This window comes from Onychomys torridus, chromosome 7, assembly GCF_903995425.1.
Source record: "Onychomys torridus chromosome 7, mOncTor1.1, whole genome shotgun sequence".
NCBI lineage: Eukaryota > Metazoa > Chordata > Mammalia > Rodentia > Cricetidae > Onychomys > Onychomys torridus.
The window spans coordinates 42,478,083-42,502,599 of NC_050449.1; the positions used below are offsets into that span (position 1 = coordinate 42,478,083).

At 45.2% G+C, this 24,517-nt stretch overlaps 1 protein-coding gene across 6 annotated transcripts in view; it reads left to right on the top strand.

The window, feature by feature from the left end:
* Positions 1-288: 288 nt before the first annotated feature.
* Positions 289-24,517, top strand: part of Usp28 (ubiquitin specific peptidase 28) — a 62,508-nt gene continuing 38,279 nt past the window's right edge. For all 6 annotated transcript variants that reach the window (XM_036192471.1, XM_036192473.1, XM_036192475.1 and 3 more), the window contains exons 1-5: positions 289-440; positions 19,731-19,808; positions 20,739-20,871; positions 21,921-22,026; positions 22,962-23,121. In XM_036192471.1, coding sequence (XP_036048364.1) covers positions 384-440; positions 19,731-19,808; positions 20,739-20,871; positions 21,921-22,026; positions 22,962-23,121 — 534 coding nt within the window. In that variant the 5' untranslated portion in view covers positions 289-383. The remainder of the gene's footprint in view (positions 441-19,730; positions 19,809-20,738; positions 20,872-21,920; positions 22,027-22,961; positions 23,122-24,517) is intronic.

Here is a 24,517-nt window from a genome sequence, read left to right on the forward strand (position 1 = left end):
GCCTCTGGCGCACGCTGCGGGCGTGACAGAGTGTGTGGGCGGGGCCTCAGGGGGGGCCTCGGGTGTGAGGGTGGGGCGTGTGGGCGGGGCCACCGGCGCAAGCTGCTAAAGGGATGGGAGCCGGCGGGCGGGGGCGGGGGCGGGGGTGGGGAACCCGCGCCTCCCGCGCGCGCCGAGGGCGGAGCCTGTGCCGCGTGCTGCGGGTGGGGGAGTGTTGGGAGCGGGCTGGTGTGGGCGGGGCCTCCAGCGCGCGCCGCGGGCGGGGGCGGGACGTGTGGGCGGCGCCTCCCGGTACTCCGGGGCTTCGGGGGCTGCGGCGGCGGCGGCGACGAAGACGAGGACGACGACGAGAGTAGGGCTACGCGCAGAGGGGCGCCACGGCCATGACGGCGGAGCTGCAGCAGGACGACGCGGCAGGGGCGGCGGACGGCCATGGCTCGGTGAGCGGCGGGTGAGGGTAGCGGGGCCCGCCCGAGCTCCGGCCGAGAGGGGCGCGGCGGGCCAAGCGGGCGCGGGCCGGCGGAGGCCAGGCAGGGCCTGTGGGCTGAGGGCGGGAGCACCCCCGGGGCGCCGGGGACCTGCGAGGCTGGTGGGGTCGCGCGCCGATGTGAGGTTGCCTGGTTGTATGGGCCAACTCAGGTTCCGAGTGGGATCGAGTGCGGGACCCGGTGCTGGGGACCCTACCGAGAGGGGTTGCACGTGAGGTCGTGGGCATCGGGGTCACCCCGAAGTGTGCGCCCGGCCCTACCCAGGAGCTACAAACTTCCAAAAGGCTCGGTTGCGGTGCCTTATTCTGACTCTCAAATCAGTTTTATGGCAGTGGCTTCCCAGAGGCTTAAGCAGACACAAGTTATCTCACTTAAAGCCGGCGTTTATCAACAAAGTGCAGAAAAGGACCTGGAGCCCCACTCCTCCCTCTTCCCGCCCGGCTTTTCCTTCGTTTCTTCCTTGTCTTTCGGAAACAAATCAGCTTCCCCGATTACCTCATTGATCACTGTAGATTTTGAAGGAGGGGAGAGGAACAGCACAGTGAATAAAAAGGCACACCTATTAGGTTCCTAATATTTAAGAAGGTTGAAAAACATTACGAGGATCTTTGGGCTGAGATGGTGAGGGTTCAGAAACGCTGGCTTGGAGAACATTAATAAAAGGCTAATACTGTCTCTTGAAGAAACTTGGGAGGTGGGCAATTTGAGACTGTCATCTTGTGTTACAAAGTAACACTACATCCTCACCACTCAGGAACTGCACTTTTTAAAAGACAGAATGGAAAATCTGTACCAAGTGTTCAAATACTATGCTTTTAAGCGAAAAAGTTCATAAAATATTTAGAATACAAAAGTCAGTTACTGCTAAGAAACCCCTTATATCTCCTTAGTTTTAATTAATTTGACATGATGGGGGTCAAGCCTGGAGCCTATCACATGGAGTGGGGCAAAGTACTACACTCCCAGACTAGGAGTTTAAAACATAGCAAGCTCTTTAAAATTCGTGCAGAAAACAAGATATCTCTAAGACTTGGGCTGGGAAATGAAAGTAGGTGGATGGTTTTTCTGTGATCAGATAAAATTGCATTTGTTAGATACTCACCAATGTCTTTTGGATGCTGGGGTTCATATTTTTCTGTTTTGTTTTGTTTTTATTTCTTTCAGAGAATAAGTCTACTTGTTTTGGGGACAGTGACTTAAAAACAGGTGGTGAGATTTGGTTTTGAGACAGTCATATTGATACTATTTTAAGGGAGAGCAAGTCATATTTAAATTTGTTCCGGGCTCCGTCATTTAAGACTACATGGCTTTTAATCAGTGGCATCTTCGTTCACCTCTGCCACAGTCTGAGTAGTGACCCCTCTTTCAGCACTCCCGATTGGAGAGGGTTTGTATGTGAGGTGTTTGATGAGCATTGTGTATAAAGTCACAGCTATTTTGGGAAGGCTTGGCACTCCCAGGCTGTGGCTGGCTGTGGTAGCATGATTCCTGACGGACGGATGGCCTGCAGAGTGATGACATTTACTGGTATTCCCAGAGATTTTGCCCCAGGCTGACAGACGATAAGCTCAGAATGCTTGATAACTGTTGCCCTTTTTGCTCAGGCTGGGATGAAATGCTTGAAGGCACAGGTTGGGTTGAAGGAACTTAATATGTGGAGCATAACTTTTACATTTCGGGAAAGTATTAATAACTTCTTCCTCTTGGTGAGTTCAATGTAGGATGGCTTCTTTTCTTTTGAATTCTCGGAGGCATTCTGCCTTCCCTTAAAAGATGTTTAATGTAGTTGAGAGGCACTATCCTCCCCCGACACTCGGGAGCTATTTAAAACCTACCATGCTTTCCCTGCCTTCCCCAGTTGGTCATCTGTACAAAGTACAGACAAAACTATGTATAGGCTCTCCATGGTTTTAGTGAGTGAAAAATACAGTTCTCTGCAAACATGCTCTGGAATCTTTGGAGTGGACACTGAGTTATCTCTAAACCCCTTAGACTGGTGAGTTAAGGGCTGCTTCTTGTGTTTTAATCACAAGATTAGCTTAGATAAAAACCAGCAGGAAAGTTTACTCTTAGGGTGGGATAAGCAGCTTGATGTCAGTTTGCTTCTTAGGAACCTGTCGCCCTTGGCAGCAGCACTGAGGATTCATTCACATCACACGTTCCCCCCCTTCTCTCCTACTTGGAACCCAGGGCCTTGTGCATTCTGGGCCAGCACTTCACACCACTGAGCTGTATGCCTTGTTCGCCTGCTGTCTTTTGGTTGACTGAGTCCTTATTTTCCTTTACTCCACCGTGTCTTTGTATTTTGTTTGTTTGTTTGTTTGAGACCAAGGCTGGCCTAGAACTTGAAGCAGTCCTCCTGCCTCAGTCCTCTTGGTGCTGGGGTTAGAGACGTGAGCCTCTGCACTCAGCTTCTATTAGGCTGTGATTTTTGGAGTGTTAGAAAGGTGTGACTTGGCTCCATCATTCTCCTGCTCCTTCTGATGAAGGTATTGCTCACACAGAGAGTTCAGTATCTTGAGCTCGTTAACAGAGAAGCTCTTATCAGGTGGACGCTCTGTGTTCTGCTTCATCAAAATGACTTGGGGTGTGTGTGTGTTTTTGAGACTGGTTTTCTTGAAGCCCAGACTGACCTCCAAATTTGTAAGGGAGGATGACCTTGAACTCTTGATGCTCCTGTGTGTGTGTGTGGTTTTTTTTTGGTTTTTTTTTTTTTTTTTTTTTTGGTTTTTCGAGACAGGGTTTCTCTGTATAGTTTTGCGCCTTTCCTGGATCTCACTCTGTAGACCAGGCTAGCCTCGAACTCACAGAGATCCACCTGCCTCTGCCTTCAGAGTGCTGGGATTACAGGCGTGCGCCACCACCGCCCGGCGTGTTTTCTAACTAGTGGGATTATAGGCTTGTGTGACAGTGTCTTGTAGTCAAAGAAAATTAAAAAAACCGATGCTAACAATACAAGCAATAGCTAACTCACACTCTTTCTCTATCCCCCCCCCTTTTCCTGTAGCCCAGGCTGGCCTAGAACTCTTAACTCCCCTCCTGTCCTCCTGAGATCAGGGATTACAAACTTGTGCCATCATACCCAGGTCAGAGTTCCAGCCTCCCCTAGCCCCCTGCCTTGGCTTGTTAGCCCTCACTTCCCACCTTGTTTGAGACAGGGTCTGTCTTCTGTTTCCTCTGAATATGGCAGGCTAGCTGGTCCTGCACTGGGAGGGATTCTTGATCTCCCATCCTTCTGTAGGTAGGAGTGCTGGGATGATAGGGGCTCCTGTTGTGTGTCCAGCTTTTATGTGGATTCTTGGGAACCAAACTCAGGCCCGTATGCTTGTGTTTTTACCACTGAGCCATTTCACACACCCTTTTAGAAAAAGGTTTACTGGTCTATTTTCACTTATGTGTATGTGTGTGCCTCATGCATTTATGTGCAGAGGCCAGAAGAGGGCATCAGATCTCCTAGAACTGGAGTTAGAGGTGGTTGTGAGCTACCTGATACAGGTGCTAAGAACTGAACCCCGATCCGAATCTGCAAGAGCAGTAAGTGCTCTTAACTTCAAAGCCATCTCTCCAGCCTTCACCTCCATTTTGAGGACATGACAGTTTTTTTTGTTTTGTTTTGTTTTTGGTTTTTTTTTTTTAGCCCAAGCTGGATGGAGCTCAATATCTTCATGCCTCCTCGTCTGAATTACTGGTGTCTCAGCTGTGCCGCTGTATTTCTCCCAACGCCCCCCCTCCCCCAATTTTTTTGAGAGAGGGCATAGGGTCTCACTATATACCCCTGTCTGGCCTTGAACTTGTTAAAGACCAGTCTAGTCTGGATTCACTGAGATCTCAGTCTTCTTACATTGGGAGTATGCCACCACACCCAGCCTCTTTTTATATTCTTGTTTTGTTTTGTTTTCTGAGACAGGGTTTCTCTGTGTAACAGTCATGGCTGTCCTGGAACTTTGTAGACCAGGCTGAGTTCCAGAACTCACTGAGATCCGTCTGCCTCTGCCCCCCAAGTGCTGGGATTAAAGATGTGTTGCTCTCTCCCCCCACCTGGCTCTTTTTATATTCTTATACTTGATGGCTTTCACTGTTGTTTGGTCTTCCCGTGCAGCCCTGGCCAGCCTTGAACTTGGAATAATTCTCCAGCTTCAGTTTCCTGAATGCTGGAATTATTTTGTGTCTTTACTTTCCAGCAACAGAGCATTTTCTGTCAGGGCAGCTTTACTCCAAACTGGGGCTTTTGTTTGTTTTGTCTGAGGTAGTCTCTCTCTTTTGTTTTTGTTTTTTGTTTTTTGTTTTTTGTTTTTTTGAGCTGAGGATCGAACCCAGGGCCTTGCGCTTGCTAGGCAAATGCTCTACCACTGAGCTAAATCTCCAACCCCTGAGGGGGGTCTCTTAGTGTAGCCCTTGACTGGCCTGGAACTGGCAATGTAGGCCAAAGTGGCCTTGAATTTAAAGAGATCTGCTTGCATCTGCCTCCCAAATGCTACATTACAGGAGTGTGCCACCATGCTTGACTCAAATTGAGAATATTTTGTTGGTGTATTTGTGGTGCTGGGGATCAAACCCCAGGCTTCCAGCATGCTAGGCAAGCCTTTTACCCCCATTCTGGTTGGTTTTTCTCCCCCTGCTTTTGTTTTGTGTTTTGTTTTATTTTGAGACAGGTTCTTGGTGTATGGCTTTCGAACCTTTGACCTTCCTACCTCAGCCTCCCAGATCCCAGCACTCGAGTGTGCCCCACCACACTCAGACCTGCCCCCACAGCTGTGCTTTCCCTCCCCCCTCTCTCTTCTCCTCCCCCTTCCCCCTCTCTTTCTTTCTATTTGCTGTTTGTGTGGTTTGGGGTTTTTGGGGGCTGATGTTTTTCTTTATTGAGATAGGCTATCTTGTAGCCCAGTCTGACCTTAATCTTACTACATAGTTGTGGATGCTGAGGATGACATTGGACTCCTGATCCTCTTGCCTCTACCTCCCAAGACTTGAATCATAGGTGTGCACCACACTTGGGTTCAGTACTTCTCTTGAAGCCTTTTCTAGAACTCTTCTAGTGGTTTAAACTTTGGAAAGATTAATATAATTTTTAACATATTTTTATGGGTAGAGGGCAGGGAGGGGCACGGGCATCCACATGGAGGTCAGAAGGTAACTTGTAAGGAGGTGGTTCTCTTTTTCCAGCGTGGGTGCTGGATTGGGCTAGGGTAGTCGGGCTTTGCAGCAGGCGGTGGTGCCTATTTTCCCAGCCCTATGTCTGTCTCAGTATTTAATTTTCTCCAGTCTAAGAGCTGTCTGTGTTTTGTTCACTCCATCCCCCAGCATCTCATCTCGTTATTTCCATGGGAAAATTATACTTTCTTTCATCCCCCTTGTTCTTAGAGGCAAACCTCCATTAGGGGTCTCACCAGGGATAGTTTGCACTCCAGGAGACATTTGGCAATACCTGGAGGATTTTCTTTTTTGGTTTTTTTGAGACAGGGCTTCTCTGGATCTCGATCTGTATACCAGGCTGGTCTCGAAGAGGATTTTCTTTTTAATTGGTTTATTTTTAATTTATGTATATGGGTGTTTCGCCTATATGGATGTCTGCTCCATGTGCATGGGATGTCCATAGAAGCTGGAAGAGAGTTTCAGATCCTCTGGAATTGGAGTTGTAGATAGTTGTAAGCGGCATCGTGGGTGCTGGGAAATCAAACAAAGAACATGACTGTTCCTAGGTATGGTGGAAGAGAAAGTTTATTCTAGATATGTGTGAGAGCATAGTCAGAGGTAGGGATATCTAGAAGAGTCCAGAGTAGACATGACCAGACTGAGTTGGGCCATGTGGGAGAAGGGGAGGGCAAAGAAGAGGGGAGAGAGGGGAGCCAGGTGCAGCAGCCAGGAGGTCAAAGGTCCAAAAGGGAAGGGTAACCAAAATGTCCGGATTATATAGGAAAGAGCCTTTGGGGGAAGGGCAGGCCAGCCCCTGGGCTGGAGAGTTCAGGGTAGAGGGCAGGGTATGCAATCCATACCCTGTAATAGGTAGGGACTGAGGGATGCTGGGAGAACCTGGTGGCCAGGTCCAGCTTTGACATGTTAAATAGGCACCACAGCTGTTTGTCTCAGACAACCCCCACAAACATTCACTGACTTCACTGTTACCTAGGAGGACCAGCAGCTTCTGGCCACTGGGAATTTAAACATGTAGAAGTCCTGCTTTCCAGCTATTGTCTGTCCAGCTCTGCCCAGCTCTGTTCAGTGGCCGTTGTTGATAGGTCAGAACACCAGGATAGAGTGTTGATCCCGTGAAATCAGGTGTGTTGAAGGTCAGGATCGCATCTGGACTTCCACCTTAGACCTTCTAAATCAAAGTCGGCTGTGTTTTGTTTTGTTTTAGAAAAGGATTTACTCTTATCCCAGGACTGCCTGGAACACATTATGTAGCCCAGGCTGTCCTCAAACTCACAGCAGTCCTCCTGCCTCAGTCTCCCAAGTGCTGGGATTACAGGTGTGGGCTAGCACACCTGGTTTGAACAGTGCTAGAGATCTAACCCAAGTCTCATGCTAGGCCAGCACTCTGCCTCCTGAGCTACATCCTTAGCCCATTCTGCCTTTTGATTCCATCCCCGGGGAACTAACTCATTTGCACATTAAACTTTTAGAAGCTTAAGGATAGAATTCCCATTCTGCTGTGCATAGGAGCCCTTAATCCTGAGCACAGCAGCAGCAAACGCTCCAAACACCACGCCAACAACATTTTCTGCCCCACCCCACCCCCCCAGGGCAGGTGGAGTCTCCTTCACTTAGATTCCAGATCCACCTGTTGTCATTTTCTTTTCAAATGAATAGAACCTCATGGTTTTATTGTCTTCTTTTTTCATCCTATAACCAAACCCTTCCTCCTCTTCTCTCCCCCCCTCTCCTCCCCCGGCTCTCTTCTAAGCCAGGTCTCTGCCTTAGCTCTGCTGACAGGCTCAGAACAGCCACCCCTCAGCAGTGTTCTTACACTTGTAGTCTTTTTCTAGAAAGTAGGCTTAGTCTGCCCACTTCTGCCAGAATTCCACTTTCCTGGTCACACAGAGAGGCACTGTGTCACTGTGGTGCTTGACACAGTCTTACAGAAAGTTTGGAGAGTTTTAAAAATGGTGACCATTTTTGCCAGAGTGCCACCAACATTAAAAACCCTTTTCTAAAAGCTTTACTGAAGCAGGAGGATTGCTATGAGTTTGATTCAAGCCTGGGCTACATGGTGAGTTCCAAGCCAGTATTGGTGACAAAGTGAGACCATGTTTCAAAAACCAAGCCTTTCCTCCCTCCCCCCAGTGACAGTATGATTAAGAGTTAGTGTAAAAAAAACTTGGAAAATATGGGTAAGCAGGGTTAACTCAAGCTGAGAGGAGACAAGCAGATTGTTTCCTAGATTCTAAGCAAGGATGGAAGTGGCAAGTGCAGCTTCTGTAAAACTCATCATGTGAACTGGTCTGGGATCCAGCAAGTCTAGAGCTGTTTGGCCAGGGGCTTGCAGAGAGCCTGACCTGGGAGCAGCAGTTTGTAGGCAGTTAGTGGTTTTAGCTAATCAGCATCTGCTAGGTGCCTGATGGTGAGGCTTGCAAAAAAGCCTTTAAAAACAGAGACTTTATTCTTGTGTGCATGCTTGGTGGATGTCACAGGGCAGCTTTGTGGGGTTGGTTCTCTCCTCCCTTTATGTGGGTTCCAGGGATCGAACTTAGGCTGTTGGGGTTGCTCAGCAAGCACTTCACCTGCTAAGCCCTCTTGTAGGCCCAAGTGAGGCTTTTAAGGAGAATTTGATTTGTTACTTCCTTTGAAGCAGGGGCTCTTTGTATCCCAGGCTAGCCTTCACTTCACAGCAGTCCCTATGCCTCAGCTTCCCTAGTGCTGGGATTACAGGCATGGGCCACCACACTTGGTCTGTTATTGTTAGTTGTTTTCTTTCTTTCTTTTTTTTTGGAGCTGAGGATCAGAACCCCACTGAGCTAAATCCCCAGTCCCGTTGTTTTTTTTCTTTATGGTCCCTTATTATCATGTTTTAAACTGATACTTGTTTTGGAGTTTGAGTTTATTGTTTTCATGAGTTATTCTACTTTGTGTGTGTGTGTGTGTGTGTGTGTGTGTGTGTGTGTAGCTGAGGATCAAACCTAGGGCCTTATGCTTGCTAGGCAAGCACTCTACCACTGAGCTAAATCCCAAGCCTACTTTTTTTTTCTAAAATCTCCCACTATATATTTAAATCACTTGCTCTAGTCTCTTCACAGACAGAACTCTTAAAAAATAAATATTAGACCTGGAAAATTAAGTTTGGATTCAACACATTATCTATTCTTGTTTTGTTTTTGCTTTGTTGTTGCTTTGAAATTGTATCTTTTTAGCCCAGGCTGGCCTCACACTTGGAGCAGCCCTCCTGTTCCTACTGCCAAGTGCTGGGATTGCAGGAGTTTTCCTACCAGGCCTGCCTGCCTAAGGCTGTTTCTTCTGTTCCTGGAGGTTGACCCTAAGGCCTCCTGTATGCTAGGCAAGCAGTGTCCAGTGAGCTATAGTCTCAGTCCTTTGCCCTTGAAAACACAGTGCCTGGTTTAGGGAGTTGATTGGTACCCTATTGCACAGAGAGACAGAAGGAAGCCTGTCCCCTCTGTCTATGCATCTTTGTGATCTTAGCAAGCTTACTTCTTCCCTCCTCCCTTGGACCATTGGGCCCTGCCTATTATTCTGGTCGACACTTTTCTAGGGACTGTTTATTAACTGAGTCTGAATCTGTGTGTTTCTAATCCTTAGTTGCAGTTAAGTCTACTCCATTTACAGATCTGAGATACCAACCTCTTTGACTGTGTACCTAGTCTCCTGAGGGTTATTATAGTAGGCATGGAATGCTTACTAGTGTGTGCTACCTGCCAGTTACTACTGTAAACACATTTCTGTATAGTTTTTCGTGTGTGTGTGTGTGTGTGTGTGTGTGTGTGTGTGTATATATATATATATATATATATGCATTCTCACCTGTGTGTGAGTGCACATGGAGGCCAGAGCGATGTTGGGGATCTTCTTCCTTAAACTTTTCCCAGCTTATTCATTAAGGCAGGGTCTCTCAGTTGACTGAAAAGGTTAAACTGGCTAGTGTAGCTGGAGTTTTCTCTCTGGGTCCCGCCAAGCCCCAGCAGTCCGACAGCCCACTTATAAAATAAACACACAGATGCTTGTATTATTTAAACTGTTTGGCCTAATGGCTCAGGCTTCTTGCTAACTGTTCTTATATCTTAAATTAACCCATTTCTATTAGTCTATAAGTTGCATTGTGCCTTGTGGCTTACCGGTACCTTACATCTTGCTTGTCATGGCTTGCAGTGTCTCTCTGCCTCAGCCTTCCACCTCCCAGAATTCTCTTCTCTGCTTGTCCCGCCTATACTTCCTGCCTGGCTACTGGCCAATCAGCATTTTATTTATACAGAGTGATATCCACAGCAGGCTAGCCAGCTTGCTCCAGAGATCCCATCTCTGCCTTCTTCTGAGTAACTGCAGTTAGGTGGGCTTTCTATTGCTGTGAAGAGATACCATGGCCACGGAGACTCTTATAAAGGAAAACATTTAGTGGGGTGGCTTATCATTCCAGAGGTTTAGTCTATTATCACCCCAGTGGAAAACATAGCAGCATGTAGGAAGACATGGTACTCGGTAGCTGAGAGTTCTACATCTTGACCTGTAGGCAGCAGAAGGAAACTGTGTGCCACACTTGAATGGAGTGGCTTACTTACCGTTCTTTAGTCCATTATTATCATGGAGGGAAGCAAGGCAGCATGCAGGTAGACATGGTGCTGGAGAGAGGTCGCTGAGAGTCCTACATCTTGACTCAAGCAACAGGAAGTGGTCTGTCTTATTGGGCATGGCTTGAGCATATATGAGATCTCAAAGCCCACCTCCACAGGTGACATACTTCCTCTAACATGATCACACCTACTCCAACAAGGCCACACCTCCTAATAGTGCCACTCCTTTTGGAGGCCATTTTCTTCCAAACCACTACACCATCTGTGAAATTTTAAACTGATTCCTTTACCTACATACTGCACATGACTGACATAGCCTGGCCTAAGTTCTGAGTTGCAGAGCTCTAATGTCAAAGAGTTTTCCCCACTGTACCATAAGTCCCTCTAAAAACAAACTTCCTGATGCCCACTTGGTCGTAAAACACTTGAACTTAAATTCTCATTTGAACCAGCTTCATACCTATGAAGTCAAGTTAAGTATGTCTAGAAAAGTGTGTGTAGTAAGTAGTAATGCTGGGCCTGTAATGGGCCCTGTTCTCTAGGGTATCAGTGTTGTTACTACACACAGGAGAAGACTGTAGTTGGACAGAGGGGTCACATGGCAGGTTTGCATTTTACTGACCATGGCTGTAGGTGTTTCTTACTGACATCTTGCCAGTGCTGTCAAAATGGATGCTGTGGACCTCATTTTCCAGGTGCAAAAATCCAATGAATGTGTGGGAAGGTTGAGATTGAGAGGTGAGTCTGTAGCAGTCTGGGCTGCCTTTCCACATGGAAGGAAGGTCATAGTATCAGTCAACCCAACCTAAAGGAATTTAGGAGTGGTATCAGCATTAGGCAGTTTAAATTTGAATCTGCTGGGCAATGGTGGTGTACACTGTCATTCTAGCACTCAGACAAAGCCACCCTGTGTCCCAGAGCAGGACTCTGTCTTATTTATCTTCTTTTTTTCCAAAATCTCCAAATTTTGATTATCCTACTAAAAAAAATTTCATATCCATTATGCTGTCACTCTTTCCCCTGCCCGTAATATCTGGCAATGCCAGCTGCTTTCTGTCTTAGAGGTATCTGTTCTGGGTGTTTCATGTCAGTGGACTCATGCAGCATTTAGCATCATTTTGTGTATGGCATCGTTGGTGTTGGGCAGTGCATTTGTGTGTATGTGCGCAGGTGTTTGTGTGTGTGTGCATGTGGAAGTTCAGGGTGGGCATGTCTTCCCTTGGTTACACTATATTTTTATGTTTTCCCGTTAGTATTGTTGTGGATGGGGGGGGGCAGATATCTTCACACCACAGTGCACCTGTGAAGGTCAGAGGACAACTTTGTGGAGTCCAGCTGCCAACATTTGACTAAGCTTTGTCCCGTGCTCTGAGCTGTTCAGGGTATGTTCTACCTCCCCATTGCTCCTACTAGTATCCTGTCCCTCTCCTGACCTCCGGTTTGCTCAGAAGCCCTGGGACTCGGCAATAAGGCCTCCTTTGAACCAGTTGTTGACATGGGCTATTTAAATACCTTTCCCAAGGGCTGGAGAGATGGTTTGGTTAAGATCACTGGCTATTCTTCCCAAGGAATTCCCAGCACTTACAAGACTGTTTAAAACCACCTTGAACTCCAGTTGCAGGGGATCGTATGCCTTCTTCAGTCCTCTGTGGGCACTGCATGCACATGGACGACATTAATGCAGCCAAAACACCAGTACATATAAAAATAATAAATAATCAAAATATTTTTAAAAAATGTATCTTATCTGAGCCAGTGAGATGGCACAGCAAATACAGGTGCTTGCTGCCACACCTAACAACCTGACCTTAGTTTCATCCTTATGACCCACATAGTGGAAGGAGAGAACCAACTTCCACAGCTTGTGCTCCTTCCTCCATGCATATGTAACAGCATTTACACATACACATCCAAACACTTGTGCACACACAGTGTCTTCACCCCATCTGTTCCCTGCCCTTCTGTCAGCACAGCAAGTCTGAACTCATCCTGACTTTTTTTTTTTTAAAGATTTATTTATTGTGTATACAGTGTTCTGCCTGCAGGCCAGAAGAGGGCGCCAGATCTCATTACAATTGGTTGTGAGCCACCATGTGGTTGCTGGGAATGGAACTCAGGACCTCTGGAAGAACAGTCAGTGCTCTTAACTGCTGAACCATCTCTCCAGTCCTCATCCTGACTTTAAACCTTCAGAACCCAGCACCATACCAAGGGACACCTAAGAATAACGTTTTACTGTGCCTAGATTTCTAAAACTGGGCAAAGAAACCTGATGGCTCCTCTTCCTCTCCTATTTTGCCCTCGTAGTAGTTGTTAAATGGTGTTTTTCTTAGGTTTTGTAGGTGCGTCCACACAGCTGAGAGATGGCTTTGTGCTCGTCTTTCTCATATTTGTTTCGGTGTGTACTGAAAGAATGGAGTGTTTTCTCTGGTCTTGTAGAGTAAGGAAGAAGCAAGGTCTAGAGTATGATAAATACTCATGCTCACAGTGTCTGTAGAGATCATCAGGGCAACCTCCAGGGGTTGGGTGGGGAGGAGAAGGAGGGGAGCTCCTTTCCATTTTAGGTTCTCTTGTGCTTTGGGGACTTCTTACTCCGGGATTGTGGGGAAAAGTAGGCTGTTTAATAAGTAATAAGTTCTTTTTGTTTGGAGCTGTAAGCTAAATTATTAAAAAAACCTTAATTATAAATGCTTTAAATTTTATTTTATTATTATTGTGGGGGGGGGTGATCCATATGTGGTGGTGCATGTCACAGTCTGTGTGTGGCTATCAGAGGACAACTTGTGAAGTAACTTCTTCTTCCTTCCAGTTGCTATGTGTGTTCTGGGACTAAACTCTCACCAGATTTCCGAGGCAGACACTTTGTACCAGTTGACATCCCTGGGCCCTGATGTCTTTCAGTTCCCTCCCTTCCTCCCTCCTTTCTTTTTTTATTAGTACAAGCCAGAAAATTACCAAAACAGGTATATTTCATCCCATTTTGACTTTTTGTTATCCCTGTATGACCTAGCTGAAATTTTCTTTCTTTTCTTTTTTTGTTTTGTTTGTTTTTGGTTTTGTTTTTTTTTTTTGTTTTTGAGACAGGGTTTCTCTGTGTAGCTCTGGTTGTCTTGACACTCACTCTGTAGTCCAGGCTGATCTCCAACTCCCAGGGATCCACCTGCCTCTGCCTCTACCAAAACTGCTCAGCTGAAATTTTCATTTCATTTTTTGAGACAGTGTTTTATAGTCCAGCCTGGCTTTGACTTTAGATAAAGCTAATCTTGAGTGCCTGATCCTCTTGCCTCAGCCTTAAGTATTGCTGTTACACATAGGTACCCACCCCTACATACCATTATCAAGTTTTGTGTGTTTGGCTGTTTGGCCTATGTGTATGTTTGTGTACCATGTGTGTGCAGTTGCCTAAGGAGGCCAGATGAGGGCATTAGATTCCCTGGAATTAATACATGGACCAAAGCTGTTATGTGGGTACTGGGAATTGAACCTCAGATCCCCTGGAAGAGCAGTCAGTATTCTTAGCTGCTAAGCTATATCTCCTGCCCCAACTTAAAAATTTTTCATTATTCTATATTAATTGTATGCAACAATGAGTTTCAATTGTGACTTTTTCATATGCATATATGTTTGATCATATTCACTCCCTTTATCCCCCCTTGTTTCCTTCTGACTCATTCTTAGCAACTAGTCCTACTTTGTCTTTTGGGGGGCCCTGTGGGTTTAGTTACAATTACAGAAGCATGGCTTAGGGGTTATTTACTGGTGTGTGGACAATTTACCTGTGGCTATACAACTGAAGGAAATATCTTCCTCTCCCAGCAACCATTATCTGTCCATAGGTTTTGGGGGAGGTAGGCCTTGAGCCCTTCCCCTTGTGTTTTAAGACCAGGTCCTGGCAGGGGGTGGTGGTGCACACGTTTAATCCCAGCACTTGGGAGGCAGAGGTAGGTGGATCTCTGTGAATTTGAGGCCAGCCTAGTCTACACAGCTAGTTCCAAGATGGCCAGGAATGTTACACAGAGAAACCCTGTCTTGAAAAACAAACAAATGAACAAGTAAAAAGACCAGGTCCCTTTATGTAGTTAGCCTAGAACTTATTATGTAGCCCCGACTGGTCTGGAACTCACTATGTAGCTCAAGCAGTTACTGGCTTGCTCCAGCATGCCTGCCCACTTAACTCCACTTCTACTACCCACTCTTAGGTTTGCACATTGGATGTCTGTAGGCCAAGGTGGGCTGGTCCAAACTAGTTGGCCCAGATATGACTGCCAGAATGAGCACCAGACAACCTCTAATCCATTATGTTCCTGTTTGCATGCCGAATGATACTCCAGCTTTGTGAGAGTAGCTAGATGGCAAAGAACTAGTGAAGAGTTAGTCCCCAGTTCCCACAGGGTCTCTCCATTCTCAGGAGAGCCATGAGTTTCTCTTTATCATCACCCTTGGATTGGGTTTTGTACCCCAATAGTAGGTTTCTCCCCTGACACAGTAATAAGCCAGATCAATCAAGCCAAATTAAAAAGACCAAGTTTTTTGGGCCAAGCACCCTTGGTGACCTTTCCAGCCCGCAGAAGTGAGGCAGGGGAAGGGAGCAGGAGAAATCACGAGGCAGTTCTTGAGGAAGGGGCTTAAATACTCCATAGGTACAGTCTTGAGCAGGAAGCAGCTTTGGGGGAGGAGCCTGGACTTTTGGCAGTCTTTCCGCAAGGGTCAGGGTTTGGAATGGGGTCGAGCTAGAGACTCCAGCTAAACACCCTTCCCATCCATTCCTTTTATTCTGTGTCTATACGCTTCTGACTCCCAGCACATAGGTCCAAAATTCATGTGAAGACTGTCTCCCACTCTTCATATAATAGTGGGTAAGACTGTGAGTTGCCTTTACTGCTTAATTGGTATTGGCTTGTTATTGACTACAATCTCCCAGAGGAAGAAAGACTCACTTTTGAGTTTAAACATTGGTATTATTTTACATAATTTGTATAAACAATCAATTAGCCCATACCAAGATTTTATTCTGTTCACAAAAAGCTGGGTCATTCCCCCCCCCCCAATCAAGTCAAGTCATAATGCCTATGTTAGGTTTCTTCCCATGAATACATTGAAATGCTATGCAAGTGGTGCTGGAAGAAAAACAAAGTGAGTTGCTGGTCAGTGGAGTTTTTGTGGAGATTAGAGAGTTAATAGCAGTTTCAGTGCACTGTTAATAAACTTGGGTACGGAGAGCTGGTTCAGGGGTACTGCTTTTGCAGAGGATTTGTGTTCAGTGCCTAGAACTCATGTGGGGCAACTAAAAACTATCTGTAATTTCAGTGCCAGAGGTTGTGACACCTTCTGGCCTCCAAAGGTGCTGTACACATGTGCACAAACTTCTGCACATATGTACATAATTAAAAATAAAAGTAAAATTAGTCAAAAGAAACTCTTGTTAAGACAACTGTTCACTATATCTACTATTTCAGTAAGAACTGTTGACTCACACACACAGTTTTCTTCAGTATTGTTATTTTTTATTATTACATTTTATTTATTAAGTGTACATGTGTGGGTGTGGGTAAATGTGCACAAGCTTGTTATTGCTGGTGCTTTTTGATACAGTCTCTCCATTAACGCTGACTGGCCTCAAACGTGGCAGGCATTCTTTCTGCCTCAGCCTCCTCAGTGTTGAAGTTGTAGGTATGAACCAACACTTCCAGCTTACTTAGTTGTAAATTACGGTTCTCATATTAGACAAGATAGGGCATCATAACCATCAGAACAGGGAAAGAAGCATCACTGATTGAACAGGTGGGTGTAATAGGGATTGGGGAGATAGCTTAGTGGGTAGGGCATGTTCTATGCACATGTGAGGATCTGAGTTTGAGTCCACTTAGGATCCACACACAGTGAGTGTGTTATTCCAGTGCTCTTGATGGATTCCGGAAGGAGAGATCCTGTCTCAAACAAGGTCGACCCCACTCCTGTGACGTGCATGTGTCCTGGCACTTAGACACATGAAGTGGGGAGGAACTGGGAGGACTTGGAAGGGCAAAGAATATGATCAAAGTATGTTGTATGGAAAAGATTTTTAAAAACGAGCAAGAGAGAAATCCCTGGTTGGCTCTCAAATCACTGTGTGGCTGAGGTCTGCAGCTTGCTTTCCCTGGAGATGGGTGGGTCTGTCTCTCTCTGCCTCTGGGTAGGAAAAGAGAAGGCGTTGTTTTGTGAAAACAATGGGAATTTAGTCAAGGAAATGCAAACCTGTTGGTTCTTGCCATCATTTGACTGCATCAGGACAGAGCCCAGACTCTGTCTTGTCTGTACTAGAGTGTGTACTTTTTGTGGTGTGGTGTCGAGTGAGTGAGTTAATATTCAAATCTACTTTCTGTGACGTGCCAGAGAGGCGGTAGGTTGGGGGTACTGTGGGAGCAGCAGGATGACTTTGGTTTGCCATAGTAAAAATAAAGTCTTGTCCAAAGGTAGTGGAGCATGCATTTGATCCCAGCAGCACCTAGGAGACAGAGACAGGCAGATTTCTGAGTTCCATGGCAGCCTGGTCTACAAAGCAAGTTCCAGGATAGCCAAAGCTGTTATATAGAGAAACCCTGTCTCGACAAACAAACAAATAAATAAACTTACTTTTGTAATTCTGTTGTTTTATTTTTAAGACAGGCTTTGCTGGCCTCCAACTTATAGAAATCTCCTGCCTCTGTCTCCCAAGTGCTGGGATTAGAGTTAAGAACCATCACACTTGGCCTTGTAAAATTAACATTGAAGGAGCTGGAGAGATGGTTCAGTGGTTAAGAGCACTGGCTTCTCTTTCAGAGAACCCAGGTTCAATTCCCAGAACCCAAATAGCAGCTCACACTGTAATTTCAGTTCCAAGTGATGTAATCCTTCTTCTGACCTCCCCAGGCACCAGGCATGGACATATAGACATGTAGGCAAAACACCTGTACACATAAAGTAAAACATTTACAAAATTAACACTTAATTGAATTTTGTTAATGTTTTGGGGTTGGAAATGAACCTTGGTTGGTAGACTGCTTGTCTATTTTTCATGAAGCTCTGGGCTCAATCCTACTATCATATTGTTATGAATAACAGTCAAGTTGTACCCACTATTATTCCTTACATCACTTACCAGCTGTTTAAAATGTCTTTTAGGAGATTGCACTGTGATTTAGCATAAAAGCAAAAAGAGAAAAACAAACAAAACTTGTGTGTGAAGGAATGAGTGGGAAGCAGGCCCAGGGTGTGTGTGTTGGACTTTCTGTGAGACAGAACACTTAAAACACTGGAGGAGTGACCTGCAGTGTGAAATTCTCGTGCAACACTACAACCAAATGCTTTATGTTCCGGAAAATAGAAGGTGCCAGGAGTGGATTCAGCCATGTGTAGTTTTGTTGCTGAGAAACATGCAAAAGAATTGCCTGTTGAATGCTGGGAAATACATCTGGAATTGCTGGGTTCTTCAGCATATGAGAGAAAGTTTCAGCTGCAAGAAGCTGGGGTAAGCGACTGGGACTGTCACTAGGCCCTGGAATAATTCCAGTGGTAGCAGGTTTTCCTCTGGGAGTAACTAATGGCACCTTTGAGTCAGTCAAATGCTGCAGTATTGACCCTCCTATGTCCTGATGATAGCTTTTTAGAACATATTGTACTGAAGTAATCAACTCTTGATAATATAAAGGGTGGCAAAATTTTAAAAATAGAAGTTTATTACCATGCAAAGTTCAAGGTCAAAATAGGGGGAAAATGTTTTTTGAGGGCATTTGCTCCTGTCTTTGTCTCCTTAGAGGCCCTTTGAGCACACCCACCTCAGCAATAACTTTGTGTGAGTTTTTTCTTCCACGGGTTTCTTAGGAGGGTTTGCTGTGAGAGTTGAGTGGAAGCAGCCTCAGTTAGTGCTTGCAGACTGTTGAGAACAGCACAAGGCTGTAAGTAAGTGGTGCATGTTAGCACTGTGCATCATGGTGGTTGATGACATGCAGCAATTCCAGATGAAGTTGTGATTATTGGGATTTGTTTTTCATTTCCGCCTGTGTTCTAGTTTGATATTATCAGGCTCCTCCTGTCCCCTCCCATTCTTCCATGACTTTGGGGGTATGCGTGTTTTTCTTTTCTTTCTTTCTCTCTCTTTCTTTTTTTTTTTTTTTTTTTTTTTTTTTTGAGACAGGCTTTCTCTATGTAGTTTTGTTGCCTGTCCTGGATCTCGCTGCCTGTCCTGGATCTCGTTTTATAGACCAGGCTGGCCTCGAACTCACAGAGATCCGCCTGGCTCTGCCTTCCGAGTACTGGGATTAAACGTGTGTACCACCACTGCCCGGCATGAGTATGTTTGTTGATTTTTGTTTTCCATAAAATTTTGTAGACTCTAGATTCACATACTTTTTGTTTTAACATGGTGAAATTAATGGAATTAGAATTCATCTGGAAGGAAATTAATGCTTTATTTAAAAAAAAAAAAAAAAAAAAGCTTACATTTTCTGTTTTTTACCAAGCCTAAATCTCAGCCCCTCTGGCCTGATAATCAGCCCATTTCTGGTGGATGGGATTGTCAGGATCCGTAATATTGAAGACTGCTGTCTCAGTGGAAAGATTCATTTCTAGCTTCTGACCAGAGAATTTGTGACGAGAAAGGCCTGGGGAGGGCTGTCCAATCAGTTGTTTCTAGTTGTGGTATTAAGGTTGCCAGCGGGCCCTCAGCTGTTGAAGACCATAGGATACTGTTTCGGTTACAGCTGGCAGTAAATGGAGACCTTCTCTCTGAGCCATGACTGAGTGAACTTACTGGTGAGGCCTGCAGTGTTGTCCTGGCACAACCTTAGTATGGAATAAACGAGATTGTTGCTTACTGGCATAACCTATAACTGTTTTGTTTCCGTGTTGGCCAGCCAGTTGTTTCTGTTGAGCTGTCCCTGTCCATAGGTGCTTGTGTTGGCTCTGACTGTGCGGCTGGATGTTAGTTAGGTTTCTCCGTGGGTCAGATTAATGGAAGCATTCATTCCATAGCTCAGTCTTCTGGGAATTATACGTCTTATTTGATAATTCAGGAAGTGCTAGCTTTAGCTACACTTCCTTTGTAAGTTAGTGGTAGCAGCCATTTGTTAATTACCTGGTTAGAAGCTTATTGTCAGTGAAAAATGACACACACACAAATGGCATCCACAGGAAAGCTTAAAATAGCTCATCCTCACATCCATGCAGATTCCCTGGACTCCTTATCTGACCTACTGACGCACTGTCCCAGGGAGGAGAGCCCAAGGCTCCTCAAGGCTGACCAATTCCGACTGTCCCGTTGGTATTTGGAGTTCTGTGGAGTCATAGTTCTCTTGTAACTGCCCAAAGTATTTTCTGTGACAGAATGATAGATTCTGCATTTTAGAACGTGTCTGACCATCAGTAACTTGCTTGTGGAGCTTGTCAGCGCTTTAAAGTGTAAAATGCAAGTCTCTTTGGGCTTGTCTGTCAGAGAGGTACCCAGGTCTGCTTTCCGACTGATAAGATTTTATTTGTTTCTCAAAAACAGAGCTGCCAGATGCTGTTAAATCAGTTGCGAGAAATCACAGGCATCCAGGATCCTTCCTTCCTTCATGAAGCATTAAAGGTTGGTTTCCAGTCCCAACTTAGCCGACAGGCTCTGAAGCGGCTTTCCACCTCACAGGTGTGTCAGTTCAAGCTATTTTTATACCAGGCCAGAACATAGGAACAGAAACCCTACAGGTCAGCTGCTTAGTTTCCTCGACAGAGAAATGTTAAGAAGATGGTGGGAACTTACAGTTGGGGAAGCCTGTGGGAATCCTGTCCTCATGTGCTTCATGTGTGTAGACCTTGTATGGATCCTCAGTGCAAACAAAAAAACCTAAAAAATATTCCAGCAGAGAAGTTGGCTGCTCTTCAGGTGTGATGCTGTTATTGGTGAGCATTGTGGTTATAATTTGAAAAGATACATTCTAAATGTTACCCAAGGAAATGGTAAGACACTTTGCTTCAGACTAGCCAGCAGGTGTAGGCAGTATAGATAAAGCATGACTGGCTGTGACTGGAGAATGTTGAGGGCAAGCAAAGGGTGTAGGAGGTTCAGTTCCTCTATCTATTGTACCTTTTAGAATATTTTCCTGGTAAGAAGTTTGAAACAGATATGCCTCCTTTATAAAATGCGGTGACTACTAATGACTCTACTGTCCAGGCTGACTTGTCACCTGTGTTGGCTCCCAGTCCCCTTTTGTGACTCACTGTGCCATAACTGGGCTGTGAAGTTAGGCTCCTGGAGCTGTGACTGCACCATCCATGGAGGCTGTGGTTTGCTTTTCATGTTGTGAAAATCCGAGCACCTTGCGATTGGCTGTCACTTGGTACAGCTCCATGCATCAGGCTTCCTGCCTTCACTGTCTTCCTCTGCTCTCTGCCCTGGAGCCATGCTCAGGCTCACTCATTGTGTCTCCCTGGTAGTAAAAGAGTAACACCCCACATGCTGCTCACTGCCAATTCTGCATGCTTTCCTTTTGGATTTTGTGATTTTTTTTCTTCCTCGTAGGCCAGTAATGGTGACATCACCCAGGCTGTCAGCCTTCTCACTGACCAAAGAGTCAAGGAGCCCAGTCACGACCCAGCTGCTACAGAGTCATCTGAGGGTGAAGGGAGTGCTACCAACAAAGGACTGCTAGCAAGTAGGTCCCTGCCTTGGTCCTTCTCCACACTGGCCCTCTGGCTAGTCCCAGAGCCATCGCTGAGAGCCAGGCCTGAGAGAAAGCTTTGCAGTGGTTTCTCTCTTGTTGTCTCACTGTGTAACCCAGGCTGACTTTACATGGTTTTTCCTTCTTGACTAGTTTTAGTTGCTTACTAGGTCATAGGCCAGCTTCATAAAGTGTGTCCTCCGTTGACTCTAGAAAGCAGTTGACTATCCTTTGCTAGGATATTTTATATGCAGCTGATGTTTTACAATGATAAAGGTTATTAACCTCCAGATACAGAATGTATTTTTGAGATGTGGAATATTAGTGAATTTTATTTATTTATTTATTTTGTGTGTGTGTGTGTGTGTGTGTGTGTGTGTGTGTGTGTGTGTGTGTGTAGGCCAGAGGTTTACTTCAGGTGTCTTTGTTTATCACATTCTACCTTATTTATTTTTAAAGTTCTATTTATTTTTATGTATATGAATGTTTTGCTTGTGTGTACATGCCTAGTGCCCCTCAGAGGCTGAAAGAGGGTATTGGATCCCTAGAACTGGAGTTATGGATGGTTGTGAGCCACCATGTGGGTGCTGGGGCCAGCCCCTCTACCTTATTTATTTTTTGAGACAGGACTGCTCACTGAACCTGGACACATGAGTTGGCTAGGCAGCTGGGCCACTGAATCCTTTAGGAAACCTACTTCCCTTGCCTCCTGGGGCTGAGACTGTAGGCATGTGCTTAGCATGCCTATCCTTTTCTGTGGGTGCTGGGATCTGAGCTCTTTCTTATGCTTAAGCAGCATGCACTAAGCAGTGATCCATCTCCCCAGTCTCTAATGAATTGTATTAGTAGCTTACTTCTGAATTGTTGGGGAGGGTAAGATTACAATTCAATGATAAGTTGTTTGTTTGACTTGTAGACAGTTACAGGATTGTGTACAGAGGAGCCCCTGTGGTGAGACCTAGGGAATGCGTACGGTTTAGAAAATGTTTGTAGCTTTTCTTACTTCCTATACACAAACTAATCACATTTCTATTTCCTAACAGAAGTGATAGACCTTACTCATGACAACAAAGATGACCTTCAGGCAGCCATTGCATTGAGTCTACTGGAGTCTCCTAAGATTCAAACTGATGGCCGAGAACTTAATAGGTTGTTGCTTTAATTTATGCTTTTTGTTCCCTGTGGTTTGTTGCTTTGTTGTAGTATGTTCTGGGAAAGCTGCTCAGGGGTCATTCTGTTCCTTTATTGCACCAAGATCAAGTTTCTTTAAGGAGCAATTTTAGCCTATTATTCAGTTGTCCATCCTCCCCTCCCACCCCCCATCCGTCTGTTTGTCTGTCTGTGTTTGTTTTTGATTTGGGTTTTCAGAGTGACCTGGAACTTACAGCCTTTCTGCCTGATCCTCCAGAGTGCTGGGATTCCAGGTGTGTGCCACCACTCTGGCTTTTAGTTCACTTTGAAAAGCCAAGCACAGAGGATTTTGAGTAGAAGCCTGCAAAATTTAGTTTTTTTCCAATTACTAAGGAAAAACAACAGCCTAGCCTAAGTACCTGATAAATATAGCCACTGACAGGCTGGGGGCTATCACTGTTGTCTCAGGTGAGCAGAATTAGCATTGGCACTTGTCTTGTGTGGTTCACAGACATCCAACTGTAAACCTGCTTTGATTTCTGGACTTGTTTCCTTACACCTCTTGAATTTCTTTTCCAGAGCAACAGAACAGAGTATTCTGTGCTAGGCAGTCTGGAGGCTCCTAGCTTTGCACGGTGCCTCTTTCCCCTTTCACTGGCAAGCCCTTTTACAGGGTATCAAGGTTGAACGAAAACCTTTAATGTGGTAGGCTTGAATAGCCTTATTTTCATTGAGGATCTTACTAGAAATGGTCTCTGTTATGGAGGGGCTTCAGTCTGAATTTAAACCTCGATTTTCACTTACATGAGGAACTGTTAGGTAGACAGTGGTTGTCCACTGGATGGTTTTTCTGGCATTTGAATCATCTGTGCAACATTACCAATATCATCCTCTGTATAGTAAATCACTCTTTAAACTTTTTTTCTTTTGATATGTATATTGGCATACTACAGAATACATGAGACAAACTCTGCAGAAACTAAACGCTCAAAGCGAAAACGCTGTGAAGTTTGGGGAGAAAACCACAATCCCAATAACTGGAGGAGAATGGATGGTTGGCCAGTTGGCCTGAAAAATGTTGGCAACACATGTTGGTTCAGTGCTGTTATTCAGGTATGGTGGGTTTTTTTGTTTTTGGTTTTAGTTTTTTGGTTTTTCGAGACAGGGTTACTCTGTGTAGCTTTGCACCTTTCCTGGATCTCACTCTGTAGACCAGGCTGGCCTTGAACTCACAAAGATCCGCCTGCCTCTGCCTCCCGAGTGCTGGGATTAAAGGCATGCGCCACCACCGCCCGGCTCAGGTATGGTGTTTTTAAGAGCTGTTTTCTTCTGGATATAATTTAATAACTTGTTAAAGTGAAAGATGCGAAGTATGACTTAGAAAGTTAAAACAAGGCTAGCCAGACAGTTCAGTGGGTAGAGGCACTTGCTGTCAAGCTCGGGAACATGAGTGTGATCAAGACCCCACATGGTGGGAGAAAAGTACTGACTCTTGCAGGTTGTCTGATCTCTACTTGGCATACCTGTGTTAAGGACACACTGTAGTTACTTTGTGTTTTTGATTGAGAATTTATGATGTCTAAACTAGGAAGTGCTGAAATACAACAAATACATTAAGTGTTTAGGGTCAGCCAGCAATTAATGAGTACTGTTCAGGGTAGCCTGGAGTAGTGGCATAGCAGATAGGTATCCTGGAAAGAGAGAAGTATAAATACTCTTTTTCATTATGTAGCCCAGGCTGGCCTTAAATATGTGATTCTTTTGCCTGTATCTGCCAAATGCTGGGATTATAGGTATGTACTACCGTTATAGGAATGTACCACTATGCCCACCATATGCATGGATTCAGTAAATTATAAATACAGGTATAGACACATCCATCTATCTACTCCAGGGTGTTGTGTGTGCTAGACAAGCACTCTGTTGCCGAGCCACATCCTCAGCCCTGTGAAAACACTCTTTTGGGGATGAGATCCTGCAAGAGAAGAATGAGAAAGATTGCAGGCCTAGCTGGAGTAACCAGGTAGTTGAGTGCTGTTTGACATAAGAGGAGTCGTTTGTGTGTGCTGGAAGCTGCCAGTAAGGCTGTGGATGTACTCAGTTTATGATGCCTATGTTTTACATCCTTGTATGAGATGCTACATAGTTAATTTAACTGTATGCATTTCTAGATCAGAAAAGAATACAGTTGAAGTAAAGCCAAGTGGGTGGGTGCATTTCCTTAGAGAGAACTAGCTATCAAGAAGTATTTCCCATGGCTGGAGAGATGGCTCAGCAGTTAAGAGCACTTGTTAGTCTTGCAGAGCACCTTGGGTTTGCTTCCCAGTACCCTCGTGGTGTCTAAACCACCCCTAACTCCAGCTGCAGGGGTCCAGCACCCTCTTCTGAACTCTGTGGGCACCAGGCATACACGTGGTACACATATATTCTATATAAGCAAGACACTAATGCAATAGAACAAAATACACTTAAAATATTCCTGACACCATAAGCCTCATGTGACCACAGT